The 20248-nt window shown below is 42.3% G+C and overlaps 1 protein-coding gene across 3 annotated transcripts; it reads right to left on the bottom strand.

Annotated features, from left to right (window-relative positions):
• Positions 1-2318: 2318 nt before the first annotated feature.
• LOC108918455 (semaphorin-3F-like) lies at positions 2319-20090 on the bottom strand. 3 transcript variants are annotated; one of them, XM_018725713.2, is made up of 18 exons: positions 20031-20090; positions 17320-17437; positions 8641-8801; positions 8417-8479; positions 8105-8224; positions 7887-7980; positions 7471-7590; positions 7211-7356; positions 6496-6610; positions 6330-6399; positions 5966-6110; positions 5023-5245; positions 4865-4953; positions 4737-4778; positions 4379-4536; positions 4226-4293; positions 3914-4047; positions 2319-3734 (listed from the first exon to the last, which is right to left on the bottom strand). In XM_018725713.2, exons 1-18 carry the CDS (start codon positions 20073-20075, stop codon positions 3378-3380), a joined length of 2268 nt encoding a protein of 755 aa, XP_018581229.1. In that variant the 5' UTR covers positions 20076-20090; the 3' UTR covers positions 2319-3377. The 3 variants fall into 3 exon arrangements, with proteins under 3 accessions (XP_018581229.1, XP_018581230.1, XP_018581231.1); XM_018725714.2 differs by lacking the exon at positions 20031-20090 and having other exon boundaries at positions 17297-17373; XM_018725715.2 differs by lacking the exons at positions 17320-17437; positions 20031-20090 and adding an exon at positions 8975-10441.
• Positions 20091-20248: the final 158 nt, after the last annotated feature.

Raw genomic sequence — 20248 nt, 5'->3', positions numbered from 1 at the left:
TCTTCTTTCATTTACTGCTTCAAATAGTATTGATAACTCTTCCTGTGAACTCAAACCAATGAAACAATACAAATTTACCTGGTCAGTCGCTTGCTTTCCACAGTGCAGATTTTATTGCAATAAAAAGAACACATGCATTCATCGATGAAGAAAAAGAGCCTTTGAGACATGTCAAAGTAAGAAAAACTACAGCAATTACTTGTAGAGGGATGGAGACATGTTCCTAGTTCCGAGGCCATTGCTGCCTCCATGCCGCACCGACAACTCCCGATCAGTTTCCCGAGGGGCATTTCGCTGACATTTTTCTATTTTCACAACATGTTCACATGTGTACACTCATTCAGTTAAGATGATATTTGATGAATCTCAGTTCTTGAATTCACCAGGGGTCCAAGAACACATTAATGGAGAGCCCTGGTAATGAATGGTAAATTCAGTAAATTGGTGTACAGTACATATTACAGACCTGTCTGTCAATCATGAGAACAAAGGCAATGGTGGCAGTTAATGGGAAGCCAACATTTTTAAGCAAGAAGTGATTTTGTGTATTTAATTAGCATGAGTATCTTCAAAAAGTTGCCAAAACATGACTAAAAGCATCAGCATGTGTAACTCTGTCATTATACCGTGTGGTACCACCTCCAGGGACACCTCACAGGTAGAGGAAGTGTACATTTAAGGTAACGCACTTGAACTGAATATTGTTAAAAAAGGGTCTCTTGCACTATGCTTATACATCCCATTTCACATATGATTCAACTAGTACTAGGATTAACACTGACTTGGAATTTAAAAAAAAATGTACGAAATCAATTCAGTACATTTTTTTAAACCATAATTTGTTAAAAAATTATGCCACGATAAAGAAGAGGATCAGTGAAGGCAAAACAAGACAAGTCTGGCTCCAGCTTTACAGAAAAGGCTGTTAGTCATGTTTATAACTTCAGTATATAGATCGGGCAAAGCATACATGAAAAACATATGTCGAGAATGTAGAAGTAGATTTTGGCTAATGATGTAAGGAAAGCAGATACACAAAAGCCAGTTTACATTTGTTGCCCATGGCACAGAATGTTTGAAGTACTGCGGTAATTTAATAGCTTGTGCAGCACAAGAACAAGGTCAGCCTGTGATGTATTAGCTATAATATGATAATCTTCCTGACTGTCCTGAAAGGAGTACAAGTTTATTTAAAACAACGGTTTGAAACAGACGTCACAGGGAATTCCCCATAATGTCCAAACCAAATGCAATACGCTAAAATTGAACTCCTGCTTCAAGAAATTATTTACTGGCTGCACATTCCTGTATTGTAGCCAAAATATAATTTATTATTTTTCCATTTGGATACAACTAAATTCTTATTTTAAAGATAAATAAAAGAAATCATTTTAATAATAGGAAAAAATGTTAGTTGTTTGCTCTTTTCAAACTAGATTTGAAACCATCACTGTGTATGATGAATTCTAAATTTGGACATGCAAAGCATGATATTTAGACATGTGAAAGCATGAATAATTAGAAAAACATCACACAGTTCATAATTCATATGAACTTAATACACAACTTATTATTTCAGTTATTTGCTGGAATGGTCCACGATGTAGTCACCCAAAAATTATTATACAAATCTTTTTTTTTCAATTATTATAAAACAATATAGAAAAGTATGGCATCATATTCTACTACTATATTTGTATTTATTTATATTTAGTGTGTCCAACAAGATCCTCCTCTCACATAATGTGGATGATCCACCTAAAACACTTATCCTCCCACTGTCCTTTCCCACTTGATGACCACCGGTATGAAAGTGCACCCCCAGGACTACACACGTTCAAACAATAAATCCTGCGTGATGGAACCAATAGGAAAATAAAAACACGAGGATCTATGACTAATTATTGTCAGATGAACACACGTACATCCGCCACTCACCGTACATGACTGTGGCAGTTATTGTAACTCATTATACTGATCATCATTTCCAGCATCCCCACAGTCAGTCCAGTGTGTAGAGGATGACAAAAAAAAAGAGAAAAGTAGGACAAAAGGTACCTCGCGAACTGAGCAGTGAGGAGTTCAGACAGCTGACTAAAGACTTCAAAAATAGTTTACCTCGATCAGAACATGTACACTTTATGTACAGAAAGAATGTGAATCTTTATGATGATCAGCAATACAACAGGATGCGCTGATGAATTCAGTAATTCAGCTTTTGAGATTACCTTTGTAGAAGAATTTGCGCTGTTGCTCTTTATTTATTTTTTTTTTAATATTTTATTTTGACTGATTCTGAGCAATATGGAAATAGAATATTTTGCATAAAATGAAAGTCTTTATTCTACCCTTGTGAGAAAGCACACACAAAGCATGATTTCAGAGGTCTCACATACAGTCTAAGATATTTTGGTCCTATACTTTCAATCTATATATTAACTCTTGTTCAACAGGTGCACCTTTGTTTCTCCAGCTTTAAAACTGACACATAATGGGAAACACAACTTCAGCTTAAAACTTCCTCCATATTAGAAGACAATGCTCTAACAGTCACAGGAATTATGAAACATTGAGAGAAAGCAGATTTCTGCTAAAGATAGTCACACATGTGTAATACGAGTGATTTTACAACCATGCATATTTATGGTGTCACCTCTAGGTAAAACATTATTCCTACCACAGTGTCACAACTTCTACCCAAATATTTAAGCAGGTTCATGCACTAATTAGTTACTATGAATATTCAAAAATCATCTGGGAAGATCTACAGCAAATGTTTTGTAGAATGCCGGTTATTTGTGTTTATAAGAAGAAACACATTTACGGTGACTGCACAAATTAACATGTTGTTATATTGCACACCACTATAATGCTATAAATCTGTAACATGAGTACATCTACCACATTTTTCTTGTATTTATTTATTTGGTTGATAAAGTCATTTGATGGTCTTCGATGCTATCAGTGGTTATCCTAAAAAATGCATCTTCAGTTTCTTGGTTGCTTGGTCAGTATTATGCGTTGTCTATTGTGCAAATAAGAACAGAAATATTTAAAAAAAAAAAAAAGGGACGGCGCGTACAGAAAAGCACTTTGATGCCTTGGCTGAATATACAATCGGAGTGTGACTGAAGAATTGACCCTAATGAAGGATTAAAAAACGTGTTAGAAAGGCTAGAGGAACTTATAAATGCACACAGTGTAAACAGACCTGCAGAAGGTGCGTCCAGTGTGATTCGGTGGCCTTTACGAATGCTGGACGGAGCCACGGCGAGGCCATCTCCAGATGTGCCCCATCGAGACTGGGCTCAGTCAGTCAGATAATTAAGTCAATTCCACAGAAGGGCACAGGTTAGAGCACCAGGCTGGAATGGGTTTTAGTGACTGTGCTTCAGTGTCTGGTCCTCCACATGCCTCCTACTAGTGCGCCTGGGCTGCTGCCAGTATGACTGGCAGTAGTGGTCCATGAACTGGAGCTCCAGCTTTGGCGAGGGAGTCTGGGGAGGAGGGGGCGGTGGGGGTGGGGGATACGGGTGCTGGTGGTCAACGGGGCTGTCGGGGGAGGTGAGAGCTTCCACGATCTCACGGTTCAGGACTCGCAGGGCCACCCGGGCCACCGTGTGTTTAAACTTATTCTCAGTGGCCAGGCAGTGGTAGAGCCCACCGTCAGCCTGGCTAACCGACTTCAGCAGGATGCCCTGGGCCGTCCTCAGGATCTCTCTGTCCCGGTGGAGCTGGATGGGTTGAGGACAGGTGTGGTGTAAGAGTGACAGACAAAGGGAATAGGGATCAAATTTGTGAAAAGGGAAAAAGTGGGAGGGCTACAGGCCTGCACAAGAGCAGACACAAGAAAAAACATCTCAGACAGAAGCTTTCTCGGGTCTCAGAGACACTCTGGTGTTCCCTGCCTTACCGCTTTCCTCTTGCTCTTCATGTCCTTTTGAAAAAGCCACTTCACAGTTGCCTGTGGAGATCTGGGCCGACATTCCAAAAATGCACTGCTGCCTTCAACGCCAAACTGAACCGTTTCCTTCAGGCGATTCTCAACTGGGGCAAAGGGACACAGGAGCTAAAGTGTTTGTACATCTCTAACCAGCTGTTAATGCAAGAACTGACATACAAATGCTACTCACTGCACTAGTGAGGACTTTACTGCAGTAATTATAGAAGTGTATATGGACTAGGTGAAATTTTTGTGGTAATGACGAAAACTACTGAACAACACCTTTGGCGTTGTAGCCTCGGCACTGGCGCAAGGGGTCTCCGTGTTTGATATCTTGCCTTCTGCTCCGCCTGAGTAGGAGATACAGATGTTTCATGCAATGCAACGGGTGGGGGATTGAGCTGCTAACCATGGCATACAGTACGGTGCTCCTACCGCTTAGTGGCTGGTGTGAAGGGGGCACAGGTGTCCCCATCCCAAGCGCAGTATGGGTCCCGGGCCAGGCAGCAGTCAGAGCAGGCCTTGCCATAGACAGCACACCTGTGCAGGGACACCTGTGTGAGCCCTGCCTCCGATGAAACGTACAGCTGTTGCTGCAATCGTAAAATACAGACAGGCAGAGGCTTAACATCACACAAAACATCAATTTTCCTGCAGATTATTATCTATCACATACTAAAAAACACCTGCTTTAGACATTTGAACATACTGGAGCTACACACGTCTTTCCCATCAGAAGGACAGAAAATTCCTTTAGGGCAAATTCTTATCAAAGCATATGTAAAAGGTTTACCCTTTTAGATGATATCTTCATCGTTTTAACTGGAGTTGGAATCTGAAAAATTAAGAACCACTGTGTTACACCATGCGTCGATCAAGGAAGAAATCACTAATGAGATAATCCAAGAAGGAAATAATTACCCTGAAAACCTCCACTTCTTCCAAAATGAGCTCTTCCATGGTGCTTGGATCTTTTGGAAGAACTATCACCTTTTGAACTGTTCCACGATCTATACAAAAGCGGAAAGTCACATTTTGTCCAGCGTCCTGCTACAGAAGCAACGGCGGCAGTCACTCACCAGTTCCCAGGAAAAGAACCTCGTAGCGCCCATCCACTGCATCCACCAGGTCCACTGCGATGGTAGTGAAGCGGTAGTCCACCCCTGTGCGCACCACGAGGGGGCGCTTGTGAAGCGGGTACACAGCGTGGTACATGAGGGGGTGTGTACGCACAAAATTAATGGCCTCATCAGAAAACTCCTTTGTGGAGCGCAGCCCTGGGGTGAAGGTGCCTCCAGGACACTGGGAGAAAAAGAGAAGAAAACAAAAAAAACAGAAGAAAGAGAAGAAAGAATGACAAATGGGGCAGAAACAGGGAGGGAGATGCAGAAATGCATGTGTTTTCTGTTAAAGATCTAATGACACAATGTAACAAAGATTTTACTCTGTTAATTTTTTTGCAATATTCATTCAGCATGGTTTTGGCATTACTTCATAGTATATGTCAGTTTTTATAAAAATATTCCATATTCTTGAAATGACCAAATTCCGACAAATTTTGCCATGGGGTTACAAGCACCAGATATTTCAGTACCTTTCAGGATCTGATACTTTCTAGAATGTTTTGGTACTTTTAAGAATGTTCTGGAGCATTCCAGAATCTTCCAGTGGCTGCAAGATTCTGTGGCTAAAATTGAGAGTCTAGAAGAACTAGTGGTATTTTTGTAGTCAGGAAATTTTAATCACAATCAACGCAATAATCAACATAAATAAAAGCTTAGAAAAAATTTGTCACATTGCATAATTTCCACACACACGTTTGAAACGGTTACACGTGCGAACATGCTGCTGCGTGCCACCGCTCGCAGACATGAAAGGATTTGAGTGAGAGAAATACAACGTGAGAAGCATAGCGAGAAAACAGCGGCGCAGAAAGAAGGTACTGCTATAGTTACCGTGGGAAGGCCGACCGCAAGAGGGGAAAAAGCACGCAGAGGCGACCCTTTGAGAACTTAGACTCACAGTGCCAGGGCGAGGGTATGGGATCTTGCCAGAATAGGGGGTCCACTGGTAGTTGTGACCGTGCTTGTGCGAGAACGGGCCGTTGAAAACGTTTCGGATGTCGGCCATGGAGTACACACAAACTGCCGAGCCTTTGAACACGGAGCTGGGAGAGGATGCAAAGAATCAGACGCTGGATTAATAAACAAAAAAACACTACTTACGTGGAGCAAAACAGCGAGAGAAAACGGAAGAATTACAGACAAAAATATGCCATTAAAGACAGGAACTCAACGAAAAGTGAGAAAAAAGGAAAAGGAGTGGCAGTAAGACAGAAGTCGGAGACAAGAACATGACGCTAAACTGGTCCTGAAGATCACTTTACCCGGCAATAGTGAAGACGGCATAAATTACAGGATTGCGTTCATCGTGAGTGGGCTGAATAAAAACATCTCCTAAAGACAGGAACACAAAAGAAGTAGGTTCATATGATACAGAGCTAAACATGTCTAGCTAATAACTAGCTGAATGAGTTCGAGGACTTGTCTCACTGAGTTCGTCGAAGTAGGTCTCCACACCATCCTCTCCAATTACGGAGCAAACCAACCGTGCCTTCAGAAAAGTGGTCCATTTATTCACCAGTGATTTCTGACCCCCATCATCATTCTGGAAAAAAAACAGGAAACTAACGTTTAATCGTTAACAGCGGGATGACAGACTTTCTTACTAAATGAAAAAACAATCCCAGATGGACTGCAATAACACAGGATACACATATATCTAATACCTAATTGGGGATGTTTGTTATTTTTTGTGATTTCTTTGAATATTCCACCATCCTTCACCATCCCTGCGGCATTTTTAGTTGCATCTCTAAATGGTTGGAGCTGTTGCCCTTGGACCCAAAAGTTGTAGGTTTGAATCCCACCTCCAGCTGTAGTACCCTTGAGCACGATACTTACCCTGCAATTGCTCCAGTAAAATTATTTAACTGTATAAATGGGTAAATAATTGTGAGGAGCTTAACACCGTAAGTCACTTTGAAGAAAAGCATCAGCGAGATGACTAAACATCAACATCCAACTCATGTTCAAACTGGGTAGACTCTAATACCAGGTTTTGAATTCAAAACCTCAGAGAGAGGTTAAAAAAATTGAGGAAGATGGAAGAGGATTATAAGTTTTCCAGAATACAGTCTACTGTACGTGTAATTTGAACAGGAGGGGGCCTGTTTGAAAATTAGGCAGATAAAAAAACATGCTTTACCAGGCAGATGCGTCCCACCCTGGAAAGAACGCTGGGGCTAGCTCCGCCCACTGCGTCCAGATTCTTCTCACGGAAGAAGAAGTAGAGCTTGTCATCGTTCCTCTCTGAGCTGTCTCGAATCTGCCGGATCTGAATGAATACTGGCTCTGGGAAGAAACCAGAGAGGGGCATCCTCACACGGTGCTGCCGTTACATTGTCATACACACCAGATCTCCTTTCCTGGTGTAAATGGTTGTTGCTGCACACCCTGTATACTCACCATTGAGCCATCTGGAGTCATATTGCTCCGTTCTGATTGCTGGTGTATCACCCATGGTCTTGAACACAGCTGGGTCTGTTCCCATGAAGTCAACATGAACCCCTGCATACAAATTCCCATCTAGACCGGGGGGGTCAGAGAATGAAAAATTACAAGCATAGAAATATAAAGGGGGGAAGGGGGCTGCTGGAATGCTAGTTTTGCTTCTTTTCAGAAAGGGCATTTGCTCCTGACTTTTTTTTTTTACCCAAAACTGGGATGTCCTCATTAGTACATCTGGTCAACATCATTTATGTTCTTAGTCACAAGAGAACACACGGAAGAGAAAAATTAAAAGATAAAGGAAATTATGCTTTTGTACAACATAAGCCAAGAGTCAGACAGCAAAAAGTTAGAAAGATTGAACGAAACCTTACTGATAAGGGTGGCTATGTTTTCCTGATTGGGGTCATAGGAGCACTTTCCCTTGCCTGAATCCACATACCCAGGAACCAGCCTGAAGACATAATCCTGCACAAAGAGTGGGCAGGTAGGAAGAAAAAAGAGATCTGAGACCACACAAGAGGTCATGAGAGACGTGCGACCACTGGTATTACACGGCGAAGACTTCGAGGGCAGGAGTTCAGCACAATACCTCAGCTTTCCAGCCCCGGTTGATGAAGGTGCAGATAGGTCTGTAGGCCCCAGTGCCGCAGGTATACAGATGTGTTCGGTTCCATGGCTCGATCAGACGCACAAAGTTGGCACACTCTCCCTGATGCACAAAGACACAGTCGAATGGGAGTAAATGTAAAGCTTTTCCTGGCAGCATTTTCAACTTTGAATCCGTTACTAAGATGTTTGGTCTGAGTTGTTAGTACTAGTCTGAGAAAGTAAAAGTTAATTTTTATTCTCTGGAATGAGACTGGTAAACAGATCGGAGATGAATCATGGATCCTAGACTCACCTGCTCCCCTTTTCCTGTCATTCTACACTCCCCCTTTCTCTGGGAAGTGGCAGGCCAATGGATCTGAGACAGAGAGGCAGAGAAACAGAACACCTCTGGTTAGCTTTTCTTCTCCCTCTGGCGTAAACGTGCATTAGGGCCATTAAACCCGCTGTAACGCACATCGGCATGGGCCATTAACAATGAATAATTCATGAAAGAAAGGTGCATAGATAGGTCCTTACAATGAGGGGCTCCTTGTTGACATTTTGCATGTCTAGAGCCACCAAGTACTCGCGACTGCCAAGGTACAGGCGGCCCTGGTCCTGGTCCATGAGGAGGATGCGGTAGTCACTTGTGTTGAAGGAAAAGCTGAAAGGCCTGATGGTCTTGGTCTCCAGCAGCTCTGTGTGGCACATCAGCGTTCATCACCCTTTCTCTTCTCATTTACACAATGTCACATGTCCCGACTCACACTCTGTGTCCCATCGGAGAAACACTAAGTCATTTAGCATTGCGAAACTGATATCACGAACATGTAAAAGTCATATATTCCCTCCTGCCACTGAAAGCGCTCACATGGTGATATTTATGTTCGGGAGACGGGGACAATTCACAGCCTGTGAATCTCAAGGGCTCGATTCAGGCGACACCAGGGGGAGCTAAACTACACTCTTCCTTCTGCTGTGGCATTTTGTTTTGTCCCTGCGACCCGCCAGAAGCTGGAGCAGGTGGGGAGATGAGAGACGGGCTCAGCTCTTGTTTCAAAAGCACGCTGAAGGGATGAGAGAGAAGCCAAAGTTAAAACTGTTCTCATCGTCTCATGCAGTCTACAGTTTTTCACGTCACCTTCTACTACTGGGGTGGGCAGTACGATGAGCAGAAAAATGTTAAAGAAGCTTCAATAAAGAGGACGTTAGAGAAAAATCTAAGTCTCTGTAGAGACGAAAGAGAAATAGAGCACATCTGTTTTCCAGTGGACGTTTGGTGAGTCACCAGTACAGTTCATTAGAACCTGAGGACTCCCTGTGGGAGTTTCACTAAAATTCCAGCAGGCCATTCTATGCCTGTCAACAGACTTTGTCATATTTTACTAAAACCTGCAGGACAATTTCATCCCATTTTCAGCCCGAGACTTTCAAGAAAAATCAAGCAACTGCGCCAGCTCACAGCAAGACTCCAGACTATTACACCTCGAAGGGCAGACACTTTTCAGGTGGTTCACACCAGCAGCATCTCTGGAGATAGAGCGGCAGTGTGTACAGGATGTGATGCGAGATCCGATAAGAGGCTCAAGGTTCTCTGCACTAAACCACACAAGAGGCTGCCAACCCAGTGACTTGTACTGGATGCGGGTTGAACCATGCAGCCAGACAGAAGCAAAATGCAAGTGGTAGCGCAGGTGACACTCCCCCTAACAATGAAAGACAAGACAATGCACCATGTAAAAACATTTTGGATGAGGGATTGAGCACAGAGCCAAAAGAGTGGATGATTAATGATTCAATTTATTGGGAGAAAAGAAAAGTTGTTCTGGAGATGGTGTTAACCTTGATGTTGTGAACTTTGATAATTGCTGAGTGTGTGAGCGCAAAACACAAACTCAGGGAAAGGGCTTCAAGCAGCACACGCTTTCACTGGTTCCACACGTTCCAGTACAGGTGGACACTGTGGACAGTCTAACTAGGTGCGGAAAGATGGCTGCCCCTTTGGCCCCCTCCACAGCTGCGTGGCTGACATGTGGACAATGTGAACCATTCCAGGCCTCGCTGCATGTGTGAGTGTGTGGGGGGTGGGCAAGGGTTCTATTTCAAGGGCTCCTCTCATCCTGTTCCAAGCGCCTCTGTCCAGAATTCCCAGCATCTATGTACAAGGGGAGTGGGAGTTCTAAAGGAGACACTTGTTCAGACCTGCGCCTGCCTTCTCAACCCCTGGCAAGCAGAGGATGGAACGGCAGCTACAGACGTTAGAATACTCTGGATTTCTGCATGAAGGGCTCCTAAAATGTGATCTGACCGTCTTCTAAATCATACTAATAAGTAAAGACAGCCTTATTAAAAACACCACACACACATCATTTTACATTGCAGTATATTTGTGGAACAAATACTTTAAACAATGAAGGTCATTGATGGAAAAAGTAGGTGAACCCTTTATATTTAACTAGTGGAACTCCATTATAATAACAACATAAAAACAATAACTCCAAATACTGTGGCTGCTGATCAGACCTGTATATCCATTAGGAGGGGGGGAGCTCGGGGGAGCTCAGGGCAGCTTGTAGCATAGGGGTTAAAGCTACTGCCTTTAGATATGACGGTCACTGCTTCAAATCCCATCTCCAGTTGTAACACCTGTAAGCAAGGTACTTGTCCTGACTTTCTCCAGTATAATTGCCCACCTGTACAAATGGTTAAATAAGTGTAAGTTGCTTTAGAGAAAAGCAATAGGTAAAGTGATGAGGCATTTTAGTCCATTTCTTATATAAAACTGTTACTATATTTTTAGGATGTCTTGCTTCATATCTAGGGGGGTGTGGTGGCGCAGTGGGTTGGACCAGTTCCTGCTCTCTGGTGGGTCTGGGGTTCGAGTCCCGCTTGGGATGCCTTGTGGCGGACTGGTGGACTGTCCTGGGTGTGTCCCCTCCCCCTCCGGCCTTACGCCCTGCGTTGCCGGGTAGGCTCCGGTTCCCCGCGACCCCGTATGGGACAAGCAGTTCAAAAAGTGTGTGTGTGTGTGTGTGTGTGTGTGTGTGTGTGTGTGTGTGAGAGATCATGACACAGCAATATGACTTATGAACAATTCCAGTTACAATCAAAATTCTGGTCTCAATTGTGTTTGTACACTTACGACTGTAAATTTCAAAACAAGTACATATACGGTGTCTAAGGAAAAGAAATTGGAGTGACTACTTTCCTGTTCAGTATATCTGACATCTTTACATTACAGCACTCTTAAGACAGCATTGTTTTCTAGTGCCTTGCCTTGACAGAGCAATCATAACAGTTTGTTCCGTTTCCAACACAAACATGGAAGGGTCACCAAGGGCTGTGCAGAGACTCGGAAAGGGAGTGAAACTTACAGTGGTTTTAAATCCCCATCCCAATACAATCTCGTTTCGCTGTAGTGGGAAACACCCCAGTGCTTGGGCATTAATTGTAAAACACGAAATTGCCCCTGCATCTTTACTGCTCTCAGAACGATTAATTTAGAAGTGAGACTGCCATCTGTGCGCTCTAAAAGCAACTTATATTTGTCGGAACATATTATTATATTCCAGTTAAATAATACAATGGCTATCAGTATTAGCCATTAATAACAAAACGCATATAATTACATAAAAATCTGTATATGAATGTTAAATAGCAAAAAAGAAAAAGAATAATAGGAGCCACTGTTGAAGGAATGGAGAATCAGTGAAGCCCTGTAAGTAAATAAAAATACCCTGTAACCAATACCACTCTTCACAGAGAGTCAGTGCAGCTTCACAGGTTTAGGGATATGTGTCTACATACTTGTGTGTGTATGGCAGTGAAGCAGCTGGGCTTCACACATTGAAGCTTTGCCAAGGACTCTTTCTAAAACAACAGTTTTATTGCAAACAGCCTGAAAGCTGAACAGGTGCTGCACTGCCCATGGACTGATGTATTTTCTCTAAAAACCATTGGCTGAAATATTACAACACAAAGTGTATACAACTGGCTTTCTTTAATGAATCATTTATTGTCCTCACTTTTTATGATTGCTACAGCCAAGACACAAAGACATACATCAGACCTTCTTAGAAAGAGAAGGTTGTAGGCAACTCGCAATGCCGAGACAAGAAATGGCATATGATCAAAATTCCACAGATGTACATCAGCAGCGAGATCAAACAAGTATGGAAAAATTTCATGTTCAGCATTCGTGCTTGATCTAAAGCCTGTATTAAGAGGAATGGATTGGCATCAGGGGGGTGCGGTGGCGCGGCAGGTTTGACCAGCCACCCGCTGTGTGGCAGGTCTGGAGTTGAGCCCTCCTTGGGGTGCCTTGTGGCAGATTAGCGTCCTGTCCACAGTGTGTCCCTCTCTCCCTTTGACCTTGCACCCTGTGTTGCTGGGTAGGTTCCGGCTTGCCGTGACCTCCATTCCAGACATGCGGTCGTTGACGTTGGATTAGCATCAGACTTATTCTCAGCTTTAGGAAACTGTCATTTATCCAGGCTGATCAAAGGAGGTGCCCAGGCAATTAGGAATTCAAGTGTCCTACTGCCCTATTGCTAGAAATCGATTTAATTATTACAGCCATAATTCTGATAGCATAGCTAGCCATAGCAACATTAAGTCCAAACAGTACTAATGCTGACACTCCAAATTCAGCTCTCATGACAAAAGGTATACAGTTTCTCAAGGGGTAAATGACCACAGCATTCATTTCCTCTAACTGTCAAAAGCTACTTTCACTCTTTTGTTATTTCAACCAAAGGGGGTGCGGTGGTGCAGTGGGTTGGACCGGGTCCTGCTCTCCAGTGGGTCTGAGGTTCGAGTCCTGCTGGGGGTGCCTTGTGACGGAGTGGTGTCCCGTCCTGGGTGTGTCCCTTCCCCCTCCAGCCTTGCACCCTCTGTTGCCGGGTTAGGCTCCGGCTCACCGTGACCCCGCTCAGGACAAGGGATTTCTGACAGTGTGCGTCTTCTGTATGCAGCTACTTGTGTTATTTATTTTGGCAAAAACACTACTTTGAGAATTGTGTATCTGCAACTCTCCATCTGTTGGCAAAATGCAGTTTTACTTACTGTAACTTGTACGTCACTTTGGAGGAAAGCATCTGCCTAATGAATAAATGTAAAACTTTCTTAGAGCGCTTGCATTTTGTTTCTTCTCACAAGTGCGTCTACAATACTGTTATATAGCTCACAAACACTGCACCCACCTGGAACGACGGCAGTAACAGCATCCCCAAAAACTGTGTAAAATGAGTAAATAGGAGTATTTAGAAACCATACAAGAATACACATGGTGCTCCAAATGTGCTGCAGAAAAGGATCCTTTTAGTAGAAATGTGTTTTTAATTTAAAAAGAAGAAAACACAATAACGTTGCACGGGTAAAGCGCTCCTTAAAATGAGAATCATACCAGCTGTCCAGGAATAGGTTAAAACAGCTTTCTTCAAAACTCAACATCATATAAATATGATAATAAAAGATTCCTGAAAAGACACCACTTTCCTCCATTGTTAGTATGGGGTTTTTCCCAATGGAAGAAAGCTCCATACCTGCTTTTTGCTTGGAGCTAAAGCTTAGTCACGGTGATGCTGCTTTGTGGATACTGCTATTTAAAAATTAAAATACAAAATTAAAAAAAATCTAGAAATACTTTTTTAGACAAATTATAAAAAAATGCAAAAATGCTGGAGTTACCAATGTCATCCATAAAAATACCTTTTATGTTTCTAATTTCAAAAATACTACATTTTTGTCTGGGAACCGTTTTTTTTTTTTTCCCACTCAAAATAATAGTAATTCGAACACCTCACAACAGGAATTCACTAACAGGGTGGTTTGACAGAATGAATTAACCCCGTTATTTCAGAGATGAGTACATAATTGTATATCTAACCATATATAGAGAGAGTAACTGAAGTTACAGACAAGGAGAAGGAGAAAAGTGCAAAAGTGATGTGGCAAAATACATTTGTCTCTGAGCCATCCCTGTTAACTGTAGTGGAAGTGGCACTAAAATTACCTGTCACTAAGGACGGTTTGTGAAAGGCCAGTAGTCACAAAAACAGCATGCTGAGTCTGGCCACCAAAAAGCACTAAAAGGTGACCTGTTTATGATCAATATGTACATCTATGTTCTGCTGAAGCACTTTGCATTTTTCTGCTGAGGATATTTTAAGAAGTCAGAGGCAAATTCAGGCACCTGAGTACTAAAGTCAGTGACCAGAAACAGCAAAAACTGAAAAACCACCTAATTTCCTTTGGGGGATGGATATTCATTTGTCCCATTTAATGATCTAAGGTATGCGAATTGAAATTCATTACTTATGAGACTTCAAACAATTAATAGTATATTAATACAGTAAGCATCCAGGGATTTATACCTAAGGTCTGCATTCCCAGCAATGTCACCCCTTCTAATTTATGGGCCGCTTTTCTCCTCAAACCTGGATCTCACCTAGAGCCACAGCCTCTTTTGAGCACAGGCGAGTTCTCCTCTATGGCTCTTCAAGCTTTCAGCTGGATCTGAAAGATAAATATCTATATATTCCCTGGATATCTTTCATGCACATCCCAAAGGAAATTTGAATCAATCCCACAGAACGGGCAACACAGTGCTTCTGGAAAGTTCACACAAAATGCATGTCCTTTCAGTGGCGTCCACACAGAACAAAGAGCGTCCCTGTTGTAGACAATAAACAATAAATCTTCGGACCGACTGAAAATGGAGACCAAGGGGACTGTACTTTTCCGCCCATCTATTTCTGGAATGGGGAGGTGGGGGAGTGGTCACCATCAATATCAGAGCAATCGGTCTCCGACTGCAAATACTCCAGCCCAGGAAAAGACCATTGTGGCGAATCAATGAGGAAGGGTCTAATCTTTCGGATGGATTTCAAACTAAATTCCGTTCATGATAATTTGAAGAAAGAGCAAAGTAGGACAGGAAGCTGTCTTTTCACATTTTTTGCAGTCTGTGCAAAACATGCTCAGATCAAAGCACTGAAGAGTAGTCTTGGTGTCATATGTATACAGTTATGTTTTGCAGCCTTAAATTTACATTTATTTATTTAGCAGACGCTTTTCTCCAAAGCGACTGCCAGTGAACACTATGTAGTGTTATGAGCCCACACACTTTATTCACCAAGGTGACTTACACTACGAGATACACTACTTACGAGGGGTCACTCATCCATACATGAGTGGAGCACACTCTCTCTGTCACTCACACACGGTTAGGGAACCTGAACAGCATGTCTTTGGACTGTGGGTGGAAACCAGAGCACCCGGAGGAAACCCACGCAGACACGGGGAGAACATGCAAACTCCCTGGTATACACCTTCTGTACAGCATTTGTATAGCTATGCTGTACAACTTCCTGTCAACACAGCACTAATGGCTCCTCGAAACATTTACATTTGTGTTAAACTGATGCTTCCTCTTCAAAGCAACTTACAATGATTTACTCATTTAGGCAGCTGGCTAACTTTTACTGGAACAACTCAGAGCAAGTACCATGCTCAGGGGGACTCCAACAGGAGGTGGGATTCAAACCTGCAAATTACAAGCTGAAAGCCAGCAGCTCCAACCACTGAAGTACCATCAGAAACACCTGTGGTCCAGACTTGAGCCAAACAAAGGTCACACACCACCTAACAGGCATATCCATTTCACATACTGGAGCAGGTTGTGGGATGGGGCACCTCCGCTTACTCAGGGGGCTCATTTGCTTCCCTAAGCTGTTGTTGAGGGAAACATGGATGCCACAGGCTCTGTCTACATGTGTTCCACATCTGCCTTTTGCTGTTTTGCCAGAAGAGGAATCGCATTCGTCATCACTTGCATACGTGATCGTGAGAAATCGACGACTTCCTCCCAGCTCTGTCCCCGACCCCATATTACACATGATACACAGATATTCCCATGCCTTCTGATTGCAGAACAATTTTGGGCATGAACTTTGATCTGCATTTTCTGAGTGAGATGTCACTGACATTGACCATTTTGTAAGTTACAGAGATCTGTAAAGTTAAACTCTAACTGTACCGTTTTGAAGAGCTCCACCACCTGCCAGCAGTGTTTTGTTCGTAGAAATGACTGTTGCTCAACGAAAGATTAAATATAAAACAACCCAACGTATTATCCTTGTGTTGATGCTGTGCTCTGCCACAGTGGGTAGAGAGCTTGCCGAACAGACTCAAGTCATTCCCTTGCCTTGTCATTTACACCGACACTCACATTAAGATCTATAGTCGTGTTTCAAACCACACAGCCTCATATGACACAATCAAAGGTTTGGAAGAAACCAACATACAATCAATCCTGTAATTGAGGTCAAATGATGACGGCTGAAATGGCTTTCCCTGGTTTGTCCGTTCCTGACATGGTGGCGCTGAACTGTCAGAGCAAAGCTCTGCAAAGTGTTCTCTTTGATTTATGGTTTTTCTCCAACTTACAGCCTTGTCTTTCTCCAGAGGCACAACTCTTATGCTTAACCATTCATTCAGGTGAGTCACATCTCAGAAAACACAGTGGGCTTTAATTACAGCTGTACAAGGGTGTGGCAGCAGCACAGAAAATTATTATAATTATTCAGTATTAGTTTTGATCAAAGTATTTATCCCAAGGCTTAGAAAATATAACGCACAATTACTACAGAATAAAAAGAATGAGGTAAGATGGCAATAATACCCTTGCTTTTCAAATAAAGTTCCATGCAAGCACAACAGCACTAAGCCCTTTGTTCTGCTGCATTGTTTCCTCTGGGGACATTCTGTATTACTGAGGGAATGGACATGTTACAGTATTAGTATTATGCAATATTAAGAGAAGAATTAGGAAATATTAAAGGATGTTAAAGGGGGCGCGGTGGCGCAGTGGGTTGGACCGCAGTCCTGCTGTCCGGTGGGTCTGGGGTTCGAGTCCCACTTGGGGTGCCTTGCGGCGGACTGGCGTCCCGTCCTGGGTGTGTCCCCTTCCCCCTCTGGCCTTACGCCCTGTGTTGCCGGGTAGGCTCCGGTTCCCCGTGACCCCGTAAGGGACAAGCGGTTCTGAAAATGTGTGTGTGTGTGTGTGTGTGTGTGTGTGTGTGTGTGTGTGTAAAGGATGTTAAAAAAGTGCATATTTGCATGTGCACTTGAGTGTTTCTGTGTGTAGGCAAGCAAAAGGAGCTGCCTTCAAACATTCAGGATTCCTATTTACCAAATTGTGGACGGAAGGCTCACCTTTGAAGGTGAGATGCACCCTGGGAGTTGCATGCAGGTGGCTGCGGCTACCCGATAGACAGAGGCTGAAGAGGAGTAAGAAGGCGTACGTTGACATGGTTGCAGGGTCACAAGGAGCCTTGGGAAAGACAGAGTAAAAGAAGTTAAAAACCACGCAAATATATTTCCGTAGCATCAACCGCTATCAAGTACCAACTTCTGACCACACAGCTGGATTTCACAAAAAGTAATTCATCAACCATTATTCCCAATGAAAACCTATTTTCAAAGTAAACCTCCAGTATTCTGATGAAGAGCTGTTTCAATACCCTCCAATTCACATGATGGGCCAGTTTATAGCTGAAAATCAGAATATAGCATTTAGTCCATGTTTTAGGTGGAAAGTGAAACCCATAATTGAGTTTATTCTTCCAAGGTTTCATTTTCATACTTTGGTGACTGGTTTTGGTAGTCTGGCAAACATTTTACTGAGTACACATTGGGAGTGCATCTGATTAGGGTGTCATTCTGCATAAGGGAGCATAACACCATCAAAAAAAAAAACCTACAGTGGACCAGTGGCTCTTAGCCTATGTTGTCTAGGTGGAGTATAGCTTGCTAAAGGAGATTAGAAAAGAATGTGCCGATAACACTGAAAAGGCTTAAGTACTGCTGCAAAATCTTGGCCAGCTAAAGCAAATCTCTGTCACGCTCTTTTACTTTAAGGGGAAAGAATAAGATCATGCAGCATATAAAAGAACCAATAAAAATGTTCCAGCTCAGAAATGTACAGTATTTAGCCATTGAATGGAACCTGAAAACATCAACACAAAAGTTCCTTTTGAAATAACTATCATCTAAAATTTATTACGTGTACTACTGGTATTACAAGTTTTACCCACTTATCCGATGCCTTTCTCCAAAGTTACTTATACTGGTAAGCTAACTATAATTTTCCACCTATTTAGAGAGCTGGGAAATTTGTCTGGAGTAACTTAAGGGTAAGCACCCTGCTCAAAGATACTACAGCCAGAGATGGGATTTAAACCTGTGACCTTTGGGTCTAAAGGTAGTAGCAGCTTTAACCACTAACCTACCAGCTGCCCCATACATGACACCTGTTGTCTGGAAGTACCTCTGTACACAGAAAAGAAAAGATTTTTCTCTTGCTTATTATGAACTGTTGTTAAAAATATGGTGATAATGTTACTATTTGGCTTAAACCACAAATACTGTATCTTCCAAGTAACTAAATTCTATCCTTAATAATGCCCCATATTACAAATTTTCCCTTTATATTCATTTAACCAAAGTTTTTCTCCAAAGCAACTTACGAATACTATGTAATATTTAACTGATACCTTTTCATACGAGGTGATTTACAGTACACTACCTACAGTTTCATCTATACACCACAAAAATATAAAACACTCTTTCTCTCACTCTCTCTCTCACACACACACACACACACACACACACACACACACACACACACAAACACACACACACGGCAACTAATTCAACAATTTATTTGAAACACGTCCTTGGACTGTGGGAGGAAACCAGAGCAGCCAGATAAAACCCATGTGCAGGGATCAGTCTATACTCTAAATATGAGATTGATGTTTCATTCAAATTTAAGTATACAAATGTGAGAAAACCATCATGCAACATAAAGTCAGGTAACTTCACCGTACAAGTTTAGTTTGTAATTTGTACATACAGTAATAAGACACTCTCCAAAATCCACTTTAATATGAGGTTCAGGAGAGCTGTGCTGTGTCTAGGCATGTCTAAAACTGCTGCATCAGCCTCAAGTGGCACTTACCAAATTAAAACAAAACATAAAAGTATAACATTACATCATGACAGCCCTTGAAAATGTAGGAACATAATGGCAAAATGGCAGAAAAATATGCAAATGTGTGTCCATGTGTTTAGTAATAATAGAGACACTGGGACCAAATGTCAATAAGTCTGAGCGCAAACCTCTATAAACGTTACACTTTCTACAGCATCTCTACTGCAGAAAAAAACACTAGTCAGTCCTCTACTAATTATTCAAATGCATCAAAAATGAAAGAGTACTATTATTTAAAAGAGAAATTTAGAAATACTGCATGACATTTAATTAGGAAGGATGCTTTGGAGGCTGACAATTTTTCACCATCTTATTGTCTGGGGTTCGAGTCTTGTTTTGGCTGCCTTGCAACGGCCTGGCGCCCCATCCTGGGTGTGTCCCGTTCCCCTCCAGCCTTGCGCCCTGTGTTGCTGGGTTAGGCTCCGGTTTGCCGCGACCCCACTCGGAACAGGCGGTTTCAGACAGTGTGTGGGTGTGTATTTTAACATAATTAATATTTGAATTTTATATGTGAGCAACTCCATGAAGACAGCAAATAATTATCCTATATGTTTAGGACACTAATGACTGGGGTCAAATTTATAAAGCATAATTACAAATGTTTAATAACTAAAAAGCAAGACTCCGCAGGTGATTATCGTTTTTATGTTAACGATGCTGTGTAGGCGTAGCACTAACAAAGTACAGGTAATGAACTGCCCCTCTAATTGTACAGTTTTCAACAACTGAACAGTTGGCTCAAAAAAGCTGTAGAAAATGCTGTAAAAAAGTGTCTAAGAATGACAGCAGGTGAGGATGATTCTCAAATGCATAAGTGCATTATTTCAAACAAGGCTTTGTCCTAATATTCAAAAACGGTGGATGACATCACCTTCTTTGTCAGTCTCAGACTCTGCTTGTCTCTCTCAATGCACATGGATTTAGAAGAGATGAGCCCTGTCACTCAAAAAAATACAGAGAAACAGATAATGATAGTGGTGACAAGAACAGCTGAATAAGCATGAACATTACATCAGAGAACTCTTCCAGCCAAGTACTAGGTACGTCTACTAACATACACACACGCAATTTCCACGATTCGCTTTCAAT

This window comes from Scleropages formosus, chromosome 22 (assembly GCF_900964775.1).
Source record: "Scleropages formosus chromosome 22, fSclFor1.1, whole genome shotgun sequence".
NCBI lineage: Eukaryota > Metazoa > Chordata > Actinopteri > Osteoglossiformes > Osteoglossidae > Scleropages > Scleropages formosus.
This window is presented reverse-complemented; position numbering and strand designations above follow the sequence as displayed.

Bases quoted from the DNA above. Each gene is read 5' to 3' on its own strand.
- LOC108918455 (XM_018725713.2), bottom strand. From the start codon at position 20,075: ATGTGCATTGAGAGAGACAAGCAGAGTCTGAGACTGACAAAGAAG. The intron at 7,357-7,470 runs GTGAGTATACAG...GTTTCTTCCCAG, and splicing joins TGACTCCAGATGGCTCAATG to AGCCAGTATTCATTCAGATC. The intron at 6,611-7,210 runs GTAAAGCATGTT...TTTTTTTTCCAG, and splicing joins GGGTGGGACGCATCTGCCTG to AATGATGATGGGGGTCAGAA.